General features: G+C 34.6%; 2 protein-coding genes and 1 long non-coding RNA gene across 4 annotated transcripts; 2 read left to right on the forward strand and 1 right to left on the reverse strand.

The window, feature by feature from the left end:
- Window positions 1-10,183: 10,183 nt before the first annotated feature.
- LOC145046680 (uncharacterized) lies at window positions 10,184-12,158 on the forward strand. The gene is made up of 4 exons (XM_078994961.1): window positions 10,184-10,682; window positions 10,754-11,223; window positions 11,302-11,825; window positions 11,893-12,158. Exons 1-4 carry the CDS (start codon window positions 10,197-10,199, stop codon window positions 12,156-12,158), a joined length of 1,746 nt encoding a protein of 581 aa, XP_078851087.1. The 5' UTR covers window positions 10,184-10,196.
- A 743-nt stretch (window positions 12,159-12,901) lies between these two features.
- Window positions 12,902-13,717, reverse strand: LOC145047839 (uncharacterized). Its single transcript, XR_013682475.1, has 2 exons — window positions 13,360-13,717; window positions 12,902-13,313 (listed from the first exon to the last, which is right to left on the reverse strand). It is a non-coding gene; the product is annotated as an uncharacterized LOC145047839 (long non-coding RNA).
- Window positions 13,718-13,747: 30 nt separating this feature from the next.
- LOC145047836 (RING/U-box superfamily protein) lies at window positions 13,748-16,038 on the forward strand. 2 transcript variants are annotated; one of them, XM_078996200.1, is made up of 4 exons: window positions 13,748-13,857; window positions 14,603-14,870; window positions 15,013-15,071; window positions 15,161-16,038. In XM_078996200.1, exons 2-4 carry the CDS (start codon window positions 14,613-14,615, stop codon window positions 15,936-15,938), a joined length of 1,095 nt encoding a protein of 364 aa, XP_078852326.1. In that variant the 5' UTR covers window positions 13,748-13,857; window positions 14,603-14,612; the 3' UTR covers window positions 15,939-16,038. The 2 variants fall into 2 exon arrangements, with proteins under 2 accessions (XP_078852326.1, XP_078852325.1); XM_078996199.1 differs by having other exon boundaries at window positions 13,749-13,857; window positions 14,552-14,870.
- Window positions 16,039-16,145: the final 107 nt, after the last annotated feature.

Genomic DNA, 16,145 nt, shown 5'->3' on the forward strand with positions numbered 1-16,145 from the left:
TTTATATAATCCAACTACATAGGACCAAGACAAGACCCCCAAATAATTTTTGTCATCCGGAGACGGAACTCTAAAGCTGCGTTCTTTGGGTCAATAAGAACACGTATTGGTTGACCTGAAACCAATTGCTCCATAAACATACAAAGAAAAACACCGCAATCTCCCAAATTACTACTTTGTTGGGGAAAGTTTTCTTCATAAATGAATTGCATATTCAATGGAATCCTTGGGATGTTCCTCCGGGCCCAATACTTAATCTTGTCCAAATAATTTGCACCCGATCGTTAACTTCTTTACCCAAAAAACCTTCACACAAAATGTATATCAAACATACTCTAACTGCATCAACATCGTCAAGTGCTAGGAATGTTCGATTTAAAATTAAACTTTTCAGGTCGCCGATTTTCACCGAACTATTAGTATGGTCCGGAAATAGCCGTTCACGCAGTAAACATCTTTTTTTACTGCTTATTAATTTTTTTGACCCTTTTCTCCCAATGTTTTTTAGATACTCCTCAAAATTGAAGCCGATAATCAAACAAAACTCTTCCGGCCCATACACCATTTTCGTATTGCCTACTCGAAAATATAAACGTTTTATTCCATCTGTGTATAAAATAGGGTCCGGCCGGATCTGAGGAAGGAAAATTTTATGAAACAATAATGCGTCCCCTTGTAAACGAGGGACATCAATAAAATAACCAAAGACGGTATCTCTGAAAATAGCACGTCGGGCATCATCTAAAACTTCAAATACTTCCCATATGTTACCGACACAGCCTTTTAAGTTCGCAAAGGCTTTCGTATTCATTAAACTAAAATCATGCTGCAGAAAAAACACAAAAACAGATTAGATAACTAAAAAATATTTTTTTTTAAATATATGATTACGAACTGCAAATACAATTTCTTAATTACTAATATATATATATATATATATATATATATATATATATATATATATATATATATATATATATATATATTTCCGATAAAAAACAATAACATACACATATATAAACAATTTTCCAAGTTATACAACTAATATATTAACGATAGAAAACAATATCATACATAATTATATAAACATTTTATTAAACATATTTTCAACTTAAACGACAAATATATCAACGACAAATATTCAACTTAAACAAATTTTCAAGTTAAACGACAAATATATAAACAATTTTTATCTTTCTAATTAAAACTAACATTTTATAACCATATAAACAAAAAAAAAAATTTAAATAAAACGACAAACAAACTAACAGTTTTGCAAGTTATACGACAACTTTATATAAATTTTCAACTTACACGATAAATACAAACAATTTCTAACAATATATATACAACAAATTTTCAACTTATACAAATGTTTTACTTATACGACAAACACAAACAATTTCTAACAATATATATACAACAAATTTTCAACTTATACAAATGTTTTACTTATAAGACAAACACAAACAGTTTCTAACAATATATATACCACAAATTTTCAACTTATACAAATGTTATACTTATACGACAAATATATATACAAACGACTATTTTGCACTTTATATAAACAACTATACGATTAGAATATACAAGATTTCAGGTTACACAACAACTAAAAAAACAACAAAAATAACAAATTGTAAACATTATCTACGCAGTCTCTACTTGCATTTAAACTTCAAGTATACTAAAAAAATATTAAAACTATCAAACACAACAAAATTACCCTTTTTTAACACTAAATAATACAACAAATCATAAAATAAAGAGATTGTTGACATTAAAAGAGTTAAAATCTAACCATATTTGCGGAATTGTTGACATAATCCTCCATTTTCTTCAAAAACTAGCCAAAATTCCAGATAAGCCCAAAGTTAGAGAGAGTTTTTGTGTTGAGAATGGTGAAAAATGAAGAAAAAAAAAACGTTTTTATAGTGAAATTCGAGGGTATTTCGCAGATGAGAGCCCATTTCGCAGATGGGCCTTCTCATCTGCGAAAGTACAAGTACTTAAAGCACAGTTGTGCTTTAGGCACTTGTACTTTCGCAGATGAGAAGCCCATTTTGCAGATGGGACCTTCTCATCTGCGAAATTAGTGGCTATTTTTGTAATTTCGATTTTTTTTTGTTATTTTTGTAATATCATTAGTGTAAATTGCTATTTTTGTAAATTTCTCTTATTATTATTATTATATAAGTGTTAAATAACACTCAATATAACTCATAATAATAGCCCAAATAATTATTTTAAGGTCCTAATAATGTTACTATGATTAATTAGAAGCTATATTAAAAATAGTGTAGGCGTAGCTCACTTACAACAGGTTTTATAGAAAAAATCGGGTTTCGCTAGAGCAGCGTTTCCGAGCCAAAAGCTTTTCTTCTCAGAGCCGTCGGGCGCTCCGGGGCTTTCTTCTCGTGCTAGGGAGGTTCCCTAGACTTGGGAGGGGCTTAGGGAGGCTAGAGAGAAGTTAGAGAGAGAAAGAGAGGCTTATGGTGTGAAGAAATTACGAAGAGTTCATCTGTTATTTATAGGAATTTTATAGTAAAGTAATCTCCAAGCATCATCCGTATCTTTCGCGTACCAGCTCCGTTTTCTACCTTCTTTATATACACGCATTGGTATTTACAAGTACTACAACTTTCATTTAGACCCCGTCGGCTAATTCTTCTTCTATCTCATATTTACAACCAAATTCGCCGCGCTCGAAAAGTAGAAACTAAGCTTCGTCCGTAACTTTCACATACGATCTCCGTTTTTGTCGATATTTATATCCACGCGTTGGTATTTACGAGTACTACAACTTTCATTTAGACCTTGTTGGCTAATTCTCAATCTATTTCGGATTTACAAAATTGTATTGAATTTGCCGCGCACGAAAATAGAGACTAAGTTTCGTCCATAACTTTCGCATACGAGCTTCATTTTTTGACGTTATTTATATCCACGCGTAGGTAAAAATAAAATCTACAATTTTTCTTTTTACTCCGTCGGCTAATTCTCGACCGATCTTAAATTTAACAGTAGGAAGAGATTAGACTGTTAAATGACCGCGAAGAATTCGTAACTCCTTCATACGGACTCCGTTTTCGTCTGCCTTTTTACCGTTGAGTTCCTATTAATGATATCTTCAACTCTAATTTAGGTCGCGTAAGCCAAAAACCGCTCAAACTAAAATTCGAGTTTCTGGTCGTGCATCGCTATGCCAAATCTTAGAAAAATCATAACTTCCTTATACGAAGTCAGATTTGGGCGTTCTTTTTATGGACACTCTCGGTTTAACATTTTCTACGAATTTTGTTTAGATTGCTAAGGCTAAAAGTCGCTCTATCATAAATTCATTATTTATGCTTTCCGATGCCGTGCCGATTTTGCCGTAAAACTTCGACGGACCATAACTTCCTCGTTATAACTCGGATTTCAGCGTTCTTTATATGGACGGAAACCTTGATACATATTATACAAATTGGTTAAGACTATTTATTATAAATAATATTTTTCCGAAAAGTCGTTTTCGACACTTATTGGCTCTAAATTGACTAGCCCGGATCTACGGGCGTTACAGTAGCGGTGGCAGTGGTTAATGGTGGTGTAGATGACGGTGCTAGTGGGTGGAGGGTGTTGGTAGCAGAGGTTCTGGTGGTGGTGGTGGTGGGTGGCAGTGGAGGTGGTGGTGGTGGTAGTGTGTAGCGGTGGTGGTGATGGTGGTTACAAAGGGGTTTCATATGTAGTGCTAAAAGTAAAATGGGTAAATATGTAACATTCAACATTCTCATTTGAAAGAAATTTTAATTCCTTAAATTTTTTGATGAAATTTATTCTCTCATTGGAAGGAAAACTTGACTCACTTAGGAATCCAATTCCTTTTGAAAGCTTTCACCAAACAAAGGAAAGTGCCGGAATTAAACTCAAATTCCTTCTAACTACAATGGATTCCAACGAACCAAACGATACATTAGTCTAAAGATAAAAAAAAACCATTTGTTACAATCTACATATGCTCTTGAACCCCTTTGCTACACAAGAAATGCTCGAAGACCATGTTCTTGAAGGATACAAGCCACCCAACCTAATCAAAGCAAATGACATAACTCTTGAAACCTGTCTCTTCAATTTTGGAGTGATTTTTACTTGATTTATTTATCGGTAAAAAACCGACCAGTAAGGAAAAAGCAGTCCCGGGTTAAATTTCTGTTATAATGCAATCTTCAGTCATAGGATACAAATTTCTTTCATCCTAAAAGTTAATTCGATAAAGAATACATCCTAAAATTGTGTAAGCTTGTTTGTTCTCGATCACATTCTTAAGAAGTTCAAAAGGAGTTCCACATCCTTGTTTCGTTTACAACAATGTTCTACCTATATTTTGTTGCAAAAACAAGTGTTTGTGGGTTCATGGACTAAATTAACCCTCATTTTTGTGTGTATTATAGCATTCGTGAATTGTACGAGAAAAATTCCATCCAATTATAGCATTGTATTATCATTTTTTTCAAATTAAAGTTATGTCATCATTTGATGTAATCAATAAAGATTTCCTTCGGGCATCTTCTTGGGTCGTGCTTAGCACGGGCCGAAAACCTTTCTGATATATATATATATATATATATATATATATATATATATATATATATATATATATATATATATATATATATATATAGGGAAAAGTGAATATGTGGCTGTCATGTATGTAATATTAGGTATAGAACCATTAAAACTGTCTTCATTTTGATTAAAAAACACAATTTTTTTTCTTTGTTAACTTCTTCATATTGCTTTTGAGCTCATTTTATTCCTGATTTTATAATTTTTCTCCAACATCTATGTATTTCGAATGTGTTGTTTTTACTAGACCTCTAGTAGGCTTTATAACTTTCTTTGACACCTACCATATATATACTTGCATGGTTCTTTTTAATGTGTTATGGGAAGAAGTTTATTGGTTTTTAATGAACAATTTTAATCTTTCACTATAACTCTTTATATTAAATTTGAATATCAAGATTTATAGGTAGTTGATAATGTATTTTTATACATGGTTTGTGGTGCAAAATAAAATATTTAAAACTCCATGAAAATATGTACAAAGCCTATCATCTACTCCAATAGTGAATATAAGAAAGATGGTAGAGAGATTTGATTGCATTTTGTTAAAACTATGTAGTTTTTGATTGTTCTATACCTAATGTTAGGTATATAACAGCCACATATTCCTTAAGCCCATATATATATATATATATATATATATATATATATATATATATATATATATATATATATATATATATCGTTCCGTTGAGATTAAAAATAAAATAGAGATCTTGAGATTCAACCTCAGCCACGTATTTCACATCTGCCGCTCTAACCCTTCGGCGTACCGGCGCGGCGCGGCAGATCTGGTGTAATCATAAATGATTACACAGTGCCACCCGTTCCTTTCTCCTCCGCCACCATCCCCACCACCGTAACCGCCACCGTCACCACCACTACCACCACCTCTGACACCAGTTGACCTCACCATTGTCACCTCCATTACTTATACCACCGCCACCTCTGTCACCACCACCTCTTATGCGACTAACTGTAATAATCATTTATGATTACTCAATCTGTGAACAAACATGTATGTATAATCATTTATGATTATGCATATACGTATAAACATGTATAATCATGTATGATTATACCTCTCTGTCATATAATCATTTATGATTAGGCATACATCGTTGCTGCTGGTACGCTGGAGCATTAGAGCGACAAATGTGAAATATGTGGCTGGGGTTTAATCTCAAGATCTCTACTTTTTTTTATTCTCAAGTTAACCGTCCCATATATATATATGTATATATATATATATATATGTATATATATATATATATATATATATATATATATATATATACTAGTCGTTTATCCTCGCAAAGCGGCAGCGGTAAATAGTTGCATTCAGAAAATAATTTTTTTCGGCGATTAGTTATATCGAAAACATGTTTTATTTCATGGAACACAAAACAAATACATATTGTTATTAGTCGGTTTTGCGGCAACGACTTGTTTCTTTTAGCGAAAATAATTTCTTAATATTGGTGATTATATTTATTTCAACGATTGGTTTTCGTACGGAAACATGCTATCTTCCAAAGAACATGCAATGTATCAGAATTCGAATGCATTCCACTAAAGGCCGGACACATTGTTTTGGATATCCGAAAATACTAAACTTATAATAAAAATCTTTTCTATTTTTTGTTTATTTAAATATTATACAACATAAACCAAGAATGTTGTTCTTTTTATTTGATAAATTTTATTTATGATACAACACATAAACATAGTATAAGAAAACAGGACGTTAATTATGATATGAAGAACTATAGCAAAGATCAATAACTTTTATTAGTTTAATCGCTAAAATTACTTTGTACTCAAAAGAAAAACATCCATGCATAAAGAAACAATAGTTATATGTTTCTCGCCATCATATCTATCTTTAAAATTTTCTTCATTTTTCTCTTTCAAAAAAAAAATCTTCATTTTTGGCATTAACTCACCTAATGTAGTCTCTATCTGCATAAACATCAATAAACCAAGAACTAACTAACAGACCGTCATGGATTAGTGGGCCAAGGGTGGATGTGGGGATCAAAGTTCGGGTTTAGGGACATGGATTGCAATCCCCCCTAATCAAATAAGAGCTTACAATCTTGTAACATGTCTCAGTGAATGCATAGCATGTTGGTGTTTCATTCATCAGACACAAACAAATCAATATTCATGAATAATAACAAAAAAAAAATCATAAAAATGAGTTATACCTTGAACTCTAAACCCATCCATTCAACTTTCCTCTTGCAAAACATGCTTCCAAAATATACCTTCAACTTTTAACTCATTTAGTCAACTTCTTCTATTTGTTCCTTATCTTAATCACCCTGCCAAACGCTACACAAAATCAATAGAAGTGAATAATCCTACGATTTATATCTAAAAAAATGACCAGAATGAGAAGTAATGAAAAACACAAAAATGGCTCGCTATTGATCGAGATTTGAATGACACAGTAGGGTTACCTCCTGTTTCGTTTCACTATCTTCAAAACACCAATCAAATAATTGCAAAGTTTGTTGTAGGTGGGAATTCAAGAATTATAATGTTTGTAGTTTACGGAAATTGAAACATGAAGAAACCGTACTATTCATGGGAAACTCAATAAAAATGTTACTGTTGATCAAGATTTGGGTGATAGAAAGGTCGTGACTCTCATTAAGACAAAAATATTGCAACAATATCAGTCGCAAAATAGGACTCATTTTCCAGGAGCGTCTCAATTAGTGATAGTGGCAGTTTAAGGTGATGTTTTTAGGGTTTGTTGAGAGATAAATGTGCAGTTTTTTTGAAGATGTTGCGAACTCTTGCTATTAGAAACCCTCTTATTGTTGGATTTATAGAAAATCGAGTATACATACAAGAGGTGCAGAAAGGATGTGGGTTTATAGGAAATCAATTGGAATGGAGAGAAGATTCTAGTTTTTCTAAAGAAATAATAGATGCATGTTGGAGTGTTGGTTTAAACTTCAAATTAAACGAATTAACTGGGAATTCAAATGATAGTGGACTGTGTCAAAAAAACATGTGACATAAGGGTATTTATGCATTCAATGATTGTACCTAAAGCTTGTAATTTGAACGATTTATAAGGGGAGGGACGAGACTTTAGTCAACAATATGTTACTGAGTATTAAAGAGATTGGGTCATACCAAAAAGATAAAATCTCATTTAAATTTTAATATTATTTTATTATTAATCGGTAGTACTTTGAGCTTAACAATTTGAACCATTTAAACATCTTAAAAAAATAATATTATTAGAGAAATTTACAAAAATAGTCATTTACACTAATGACATTACAAAAATAGCCAAAAAAATCGAAATTACAAAAATGGCCACCCATTTCGCAGATGAGAAGGTCCCATCTGCGAAATGGGCTTCTCATCTGCGAAAGTACAAGTACCTAAAGCATAGTTGTGCTTTAGGTACTTGTACTTTCGCAGGTGGTTTTAATATATTTATTTTTTAAATTTGTTGTTGTATATATAGGGGTAATTTCGCAGATGGAATAGGTCCATCTGCGAAATCCTCTGACTCTATCTGCGAAATCGTTGTTATTTTTGTATTTTTTTTTTTTTAAGGTTGACTATGAAATTGTTTGTTTTGACTACGAAATCAGGTTGCTATATAAATATTGTTTTACGTTAAAAACATCGACATAATACGAACAAAGCATGAAAAACATCACAACAATTACATGAAAAACAACGACATAATACGAATAAAGCATTAACGTAAAACACAAGTCACAACAATTACATTAAAAACATCACAACAATTACATGAAAAACAACGACATAATACGAACAAAACATTAACGTAAAACACAAGTCAAAACAAACCATTTCATAGTCAACCTAAAAAAAAAATACAACAATAACAACGATTTCGCAGATAGAGTCAGAGGATTTCGCAGATGGACCTATTCCATCTGCAAAATTACCCCTATATATACAGCAAAAAATTTAAAATATATATATATATATATTAAAACCACCTGCGGAAGTACAAGTACCTAAAGCACAACTGTGCTTTAGGTACTTGTACTTTCGCAGATGAGAAACCCATTTCGCAGATGGGATCTTCTCATCTGCGAAATGGGTGGCCATTTTTGTAATTTCGATTTTTTTTAACTATTTTTGTAATATCATTAGTATAAATGATTATTTTTGTAAATTTCTCATATTATTATATTCAAATTATTTTAGAAATAAATATTAAATGTATCTTTTGACACCGTCTATTATTTATTTATTTATTTAATTTTTACAGACGTTTAAGTACGATCGAACGAGTGGACGGATGTGGTATATAAGGGAAAATGACCTTTGAGGGTAATAAAGTATTCGTCTTGTATTCATTAGGTCCCTTATCTTTTTTTTGTCTTTATTATACCATTGAACTTGTAATCCCTGTTCACCAAAGCCACCGTGACCGGTTATCACCTGTTTTACCGGTTACCACATTTAATTAGAGATGACATGTCTTATTACGTGGAATTAGAACACATGTTTCTCTTTCACCCGTTTGTCCTTACAGTTAGGGTTGTTTTTAATTAAGGGAAGAAAAAGTTCAATCGAAGCATACGGTTAGGAAATTGAAGACAACTGGTGAATGCGAGTGTTATAGTGAAGAAGATGGCCTCCGATTCCAAACAAAGTAAGTATTTAACAGTTTATTTACATTATAATGGTTTATTCGCACCAAAACCGTTAGTGTACTTGAACGCTGTTGTTGTTTCAATCTGTGATGTCGATTTTGGTGCAATGGATTTCAAAGACTTTAACTTGTTCATTGCAAAGTTGATTGAAGGCAGTTGTGATAATGTATATTATTGCACTAGAAATGAACCATTGGCAGAGGGTATTAGGAGAATTTCGAATGATGCTGACTACTTTGAGTTTATTGAAACGGGTTATAGTGATGAAGCCGGTCTAAGAATGAATGTGTATATAGACCACGAAAATGAACCTGTACTTGATTGGGCTGATGATGAAGGGCATTATTTCGACGAAGACCTGGATGATGATAAAGATTCACAACTTTCTGATGATATTCCATATGAGCATGAAGCAGATGATTACATTCCTTCTTTTGACAAGACTATTGGTGATGAATTCTTACATCGGGTGTCAGGTATGTGTAAGGATATAAATGATGAGGCTGAAATTGATGAGGTTGAAACCAAGAATGGAGATGACAAACCAGTGTACCCTGTCCATAATGAGAACCAGAAATGGGACAAAATGGTGCCAATTCTAGGTATGAGATTCTCTAACCCCATGGAATTGAAAAATTGTTTGACTAACTATGCAGTGAAGAATGGGTACAACCTTTATTTTGAGAAAAATGATAGTCAGAGGTTATTAGTGAGATGTTGTAAAGAGAACAAGAACCCCTCTTGTCCTTTTAGACTGTGGGCTTCCTGGATGAGCAGTGAAAGGTCTTTCCAAATTAAGTCATTAGTTGATGAACATAACTGTTCAAGAGTCTTCAAACTTGGTTCATTGTAACATATAAATGGATTGGAATGCATTTTAAGAATCAACTTCTGAAGAACCCTAAAATGAGCATAAGGAAAATGAAGGCCAAAGTGAGTGCAAAGTTTAACTTGATTGTTAGTGTCACTCAATGTAGAAATGCTAGGAGATATGCTTTGGATGAGATAGAGGGTAGTTTGATAGAACATTATGGTAAAGTATGGAGTTATGGAGAAGAAATAATGAGGACAAATCCTGGTTCAACAGTAAAGATAGATGTGAATGTCATGCCTGATTCCACAACCTACTTTTCTAAAATGTATGTTTGTTTTAAGGGTGTGAAGGATGGTTGGATTGCAGCATGTAGGAGGGTAATAGGGGTAGATGGTTGTTTTTTAAAGGGTATATGTAGAGGCCAACTGTTAGCAGCTATGGGTAGGGATGCAAACAACCACATCTTCCCTATTGCATGGGCTGTGGTGGAAGTTGAAAATAAGGAAACATGGAAGTGGTTTCTTGACCTCCTTCTGGATGACATTGAAATGGGAATTGGTCATGGATTGACCCTCATATCAGACCAACACAAGGTATATTTCTGTTTTGTTTTGTTTAAGTTGAATGTTTTTTGTTATGTCATCTATTTCATGCTTTCTTTCAGGGATTAATAGAGGCTGTCAAAGAAAGGGTTCCAGCAGCAGAGCATAGACAATGTGCTAGGCACATCTATGCTAACTTCAAGAAAAGTTTCAAAGGTGAACAATATAGGAAGTTGTTTTGGGCAGCAGCTGCTAGTACTACTCAACCAAAATTTGAGGCAGAAATGAATTCCATAAAAAAAATTGATCCTTTGGCTTATGAACACCTCATGGAAAGGGACCCTAAAAGTTGGTGCAGGGCATTCTTTGAAGTGGACAGGGCTTGTGATGCTTATGAGAATGGCATATCAGAAAGTTTCAACTCTGTTATTGATCTTGCTAGGAAAAGGCCACTCATCACCATGTTGGAAGAGATAAGGATTTATGCAATGGAGAGGATGTATAAAATGTTGCAAGAGGGACAAAGTTGGGGGAATTTAAAAATATGTCCATCTATAAGGTTGAAGATATCAAAGCTAAAGAAACAGCAAAGGTATGATATAACTTCTATTTTATAAATATTATATGTCTCATCTATAAGATTAATAGAACTTCTTATTTTTTTGGGCAGATTTTGGGGTGTTATACCATCTGGGATACAACAATATGAAGTTAGGATTGGAAATGATGGATATGCTGTGGACCTTAACAACAACACATGTGGATGTAGATCTTGGCAAGTATCAGGTATCCCATGTGTGCATGCAGTGGCAGCCATTTCATACCTTAATAGGAATGCAGAGGATTATGTTGCACCATGGTTCCATACAGCCATGTTCTTGACTTGTTACAACCATACCATTAACCCACTTAATGGTAGTTCCATGTGGCCTGAAGCTCCCTACATGAAGCCATTGCCTCCTCAAAAAAGAAGGTTACCAGGAAGGCCAACCCTTAAAAGGAAAAAAGATCAATCTGAGATGGAAAGCAAGGGGAAAACAAGGCATACTATCTCAAAAGCAGGTTCAGTTAATAGATGCAGTATTTGTAGAGAAAGGGGCCACAATAGATCAACATGTCCTACTAGACTAGCAGATGTAGCATCCACTTCAAGGCCAAAAAACAAGAAACCTAAAAAATGTAAAAAAGAGAAAGGTATGCTATTAAAACAATATAATTTAAATGGAACATCCAACTCATTAGCTACATATTTGTATAGCAGGTAAAGTGGAACCAGTTCAAGTGGATCCAGTTCAAGCAGATCTAGTGGATCCAGTTCAAGTACCAGCTCCACAGGTTGATCCAGTTCAAGCAGATCCAGTGGATCCAGTTGATGATCCACATCCAGATGTTGATGTCCCTGCTCAACCAGTTGCAACTAGGCAGAGGATACGAAAATACTCAGAAAGAATTACCAAGATAGGGTTGAGGAGGAAGGTTTTGAAGAAAGAAGGAAGCACTGGACACAACCCAATGGTGTTGGAATGATTTTATTTGGAAAGACAAACTTTTAGTCTTATAAATATGTAATTGGGATATTAGGACAACTGTGGGCACATGGCACATCTTTTGACATATTAGGACAACTGTGGGCACAACTTTTGTAATAGTGCACATGATGATGGAATATTACAACTTTGTCTTTTATCTATATGCTTTGGTGTACGGTTATTTGCATATAGATTGTTTAATCTTATATTATCTATCATAAATCAAGTAAATTTAGTATTACTACATTAAGCAAAGTTTGGTGTTGTTGTTGTTGTTAATCTGGACCATATTACCCTTGGATCACATCACATTAACAATTGATTACTGCCAAATTTAATATGGACCATTTTACCCTTGGATCACATCAAGACATTAACAATTGATTAATGCCAAGATTTAGTCTTGATACATTAAGAAATGTTTGATGTATCCAATGTGGTTAATCTGGACCATTTTACCCTTGGATCACATCAACACAATAACAATTGATTACTGCCAAATTTAATCTGGACCATTTTACCCTTGGATCACATCAACACATTAACAATTGATTAATGCCAAGATTTAGTCTTAATACATTAAGAAATGTTTGATGTATCCAATGTGGTTATTCTGGACCATTTTACCATTGGATCACATCAACACAATAACAATTGACTGCCAAATTTAATCTGGACCATATTACCCATGCATCATGTCCAATTCATTAACCTTTTAAACATATTAATACTTCTTGGAAAGCACTCAAAACATCAAACTATCATTAATCAAAAAGATTTAGTCATAATACATCAAACAAATTACAACATTAAGGATTACATTTAGTCTTTGAATACAGCTAAACTAAGGGTTAAATTAAGGGCTAAACTACTTCTTAAACACAAACAACAGAAACAACACAATCATCACAACTTTATGAGTAAATAGCTTCCATTTGAGTTTTTCAAACTCTTGTCTAACAACCAAATTTTCTTGTTCCATCTTCATCTTACATATGCTGATCTCGTTTTCCAATATAGAAACTTTGAGGGTTAAATTGCACGATTCTTTTTTGTCCTTCCCAGAATTGACTTCATTTTCGGGGGTTTCAGGCTCCAACCATTCCCAGAACTTGCATTTTGGTCCTTCATTCTTGAAAAAAGTAACAAATTGCTGAAAGAAAGAAGATAAAACGAAAAGTAAAAAACAATTGCTTTACCATGGAGTTAGGGCACAATCTGAATTTTTTTCCTGGATTGTCTTTAGTTCGTGAAGTTCGTACACGAGATGGTAACCCACAGTAACAAGGATTTTCAGGTTGAAATTCAACATTTCGTTTGGAAGAAATAGAAGAAGAAGAAGAAGACATGTCGATCTAGGGCAAGAACGGGCAAGAAGATGCAGTACTTAACTTTGCAATTAATAAGCCCAGTTTATGGCACATAATGCCACGTAATATCCACATCACTAGTAACCTACAACAACCGGTATCAAGGGCTTTGGTGAACAGGGATTACAAGTTCAATGGTATAATAAAGACAAAAAAAAGATAAGGGACCTAATGAATACAAGACGAATACTTTATTACCTCAAAGGTCATTTTCCCGGTATATAACCACCGAAAACATCCCCAAACCTTCGTTCGTCGTCTCTGACTCTCTGAGTGGCGAAATTCGTCGTCTCTGTTTTCATCTCTTCCGGTCTGTGGACGTTGCCGGTAAGTCTTCGTTGGCTCTTACATTAACGCACTGACATTTGACAGTCTGATCACAACTTCATATCAATTAGGGTTTGCGATTTCGTTAGTTTCACCACTCTGAATTTTGTCATTTTTTATTAGGTTAGGGTTTGCTAATTTGCTGTCACTTAATCTATGTGATTGCATAAGTTTTCTTTGTTAAGCGAGTTTCGCTTTGAAATTTTTGATGTCCAAGCATATCACTTCTTATGCTGAATCAATGCGGGTTCTGTTTCTAATTTACCCCCAATAAATTTTAGTTTGTAGCATCAGTTATGAAGTTTGATGTACTTGATTGCCCCCAAAAGTTCAAAATCTACAAACTGTAAATGTGGGGAATCCGCGAATTCGAATACCCTTTTTGATTTTATTCTTTTGCATTAACCTAGAGAACTTTCTTTCATCTTCGTGTGCCCTGGGTGTAAGGGTGGATGAGCTAGTAACTTTAGACTTCAATTTAGTGGACAGTTTATACATCTTGGTTCTTAGAAGGATTAAAACTTGTTCATTCAAAAACGTGGTTTTTTAGATGAAACTGCAACCACTTTTCATTCTAGGACCAAAGTTTGTAACATTTAAACTGCAACATGTTAATGTATTAAAACATCAGTTTAATCTCATGTCATACTTGTAATCACCCTTGCTCAGTTTTGTTAAATCTTTCATCCTGCAGTTGCAAAAGCATCTTTTTGTCATCATTTCTATTTGTTAAAAACTTTTGAAGGCACATAAAGATGCTTCAAATCAGGCTAAGCAACAAAGCTGCAACTTCAGAAAGTGGTGGAGGAGCAAAGCTTCCATCAGGGGAGACAGTGACAGTTGCATGCCCTGACCACCTTGTTCTTGCTGAGCTTCCAGTGGCCAAGAGCCTCGGTTCTACTAGCGGTGTTACTCTTGTGAAGACGGTTGGGCGTAGGTCCCGCCGCCACCTCGGTGAACGTGTCCATTTTTGTGTTCAATGCGACTTCCCCATTGCCATTTATGGACGCTTGGTATGTTACATGTTATATATATATTCCACCTTCTCCTTTCCTTTCAGTATTTTCTATGATGGAATCGTTGATTCCGTTGGAATCACCTGATGGAATGGAATAGAGTATAGACTTTTCTTTAACAGGTTTGTGGTTGTTGCAGATTCCTTGTGAGCATGCATTCTGTCTGGATTGTGCTAGGAGTGACTCTATATGTTATCTGTAAGTAGAATGTCTTAATAAGAGAAAAAAAAAATAGACAACCAATAAATCAGTAAATCACTAATGAGATTTTTTTGGGGTGATAATAGGTGTGATGAACGTATACAGAAGATCCAAACAATTAAAATGATGGAAGGAATCTTGATATGTGCAGCTCCACATTGTCTAAAATCCTTTCTTAAAAAAACCGATTTCGAGGCTCACGTATACGCGATCCATTCCGATCTCATCAACTCAAATACTCAAAAGGAAGTCAACAACGAATCCGAACCACCCCGAAAACCAACCACTTCCGACTCAACGGTTCAAGCCCCGACCCCAAGACCGGTCCAAGACGGGCTCCAACCACCACCCATGGTTCCGGTTCCGGTTCCGGTTCGACCGCTCATGAACCCTAAACCCAACCCACAACCACCAATGGACACCAGACCCCACGGGTTCGATGGACCACCTTATGAATACCCAATGAATATGGGGATGAGTATGCCTCCTAATTTTGTGGTCCCGGTCAATGTAATGGGTGGTGGGCCTGCTTCGTTTGGTCAACCGATGTATGTGGGCCCCGCGGAAACGGGTCCTTGGAATGGGGCACCGTTTGATCCTTCTATGATGATGAATCAAGGTGGTGGTGGTGGTGGAGTTGGTTTTTTTCAGGGAGGTTTATTGCAAGGGGGGAATGGTGTTGGTGTTGGTGTTGGTAATGATTTGAGGGATGGAAGGGGGATATTGCCGCCACCACCGCCGCCGTTTGTGGGTGGTGGTTACTTTGGTGGTGGTGGTGGTGATATGGGGCAACAACATGGACAGGGTCAGGGGTACGGGTGGCAACAAGAGAAGCGTGATGCTTTTAATGGAGGTCAAGATTAGTTTAGAATTTACAATTCATATATCTTCTTGTTTGCTACTTTTGGTTTATATCTTGTTGTTTAAACTTTAAACTGATTTTTTTAATCTTTGGCTTAACCGACTCACCGTTTTTTAGGTGTTTTTAGCTTCAAAATGAACGTTTTTACAAGGATTTCATAACAATTTTGAGTCTGATATCATCTGTTTAATCCTCAAGTGAACATATAC

The sequence above is a fragment of the Lactuca saligna genome, chromosome 5 (assembly GCF_052625555.1).
Source record: "Lactuca saligna cultivar CGN05327 chromosome 5, ASM5262555v1, whole genome shotgun sequence".
NCBI classification, from domain to species: domain Eukaryota; kingdom Viridiplantae; phylum Streptophyta; class Magnoliopsida; order Asterales; family Asteraceae; genus Lactuca; species Lactuca saligna.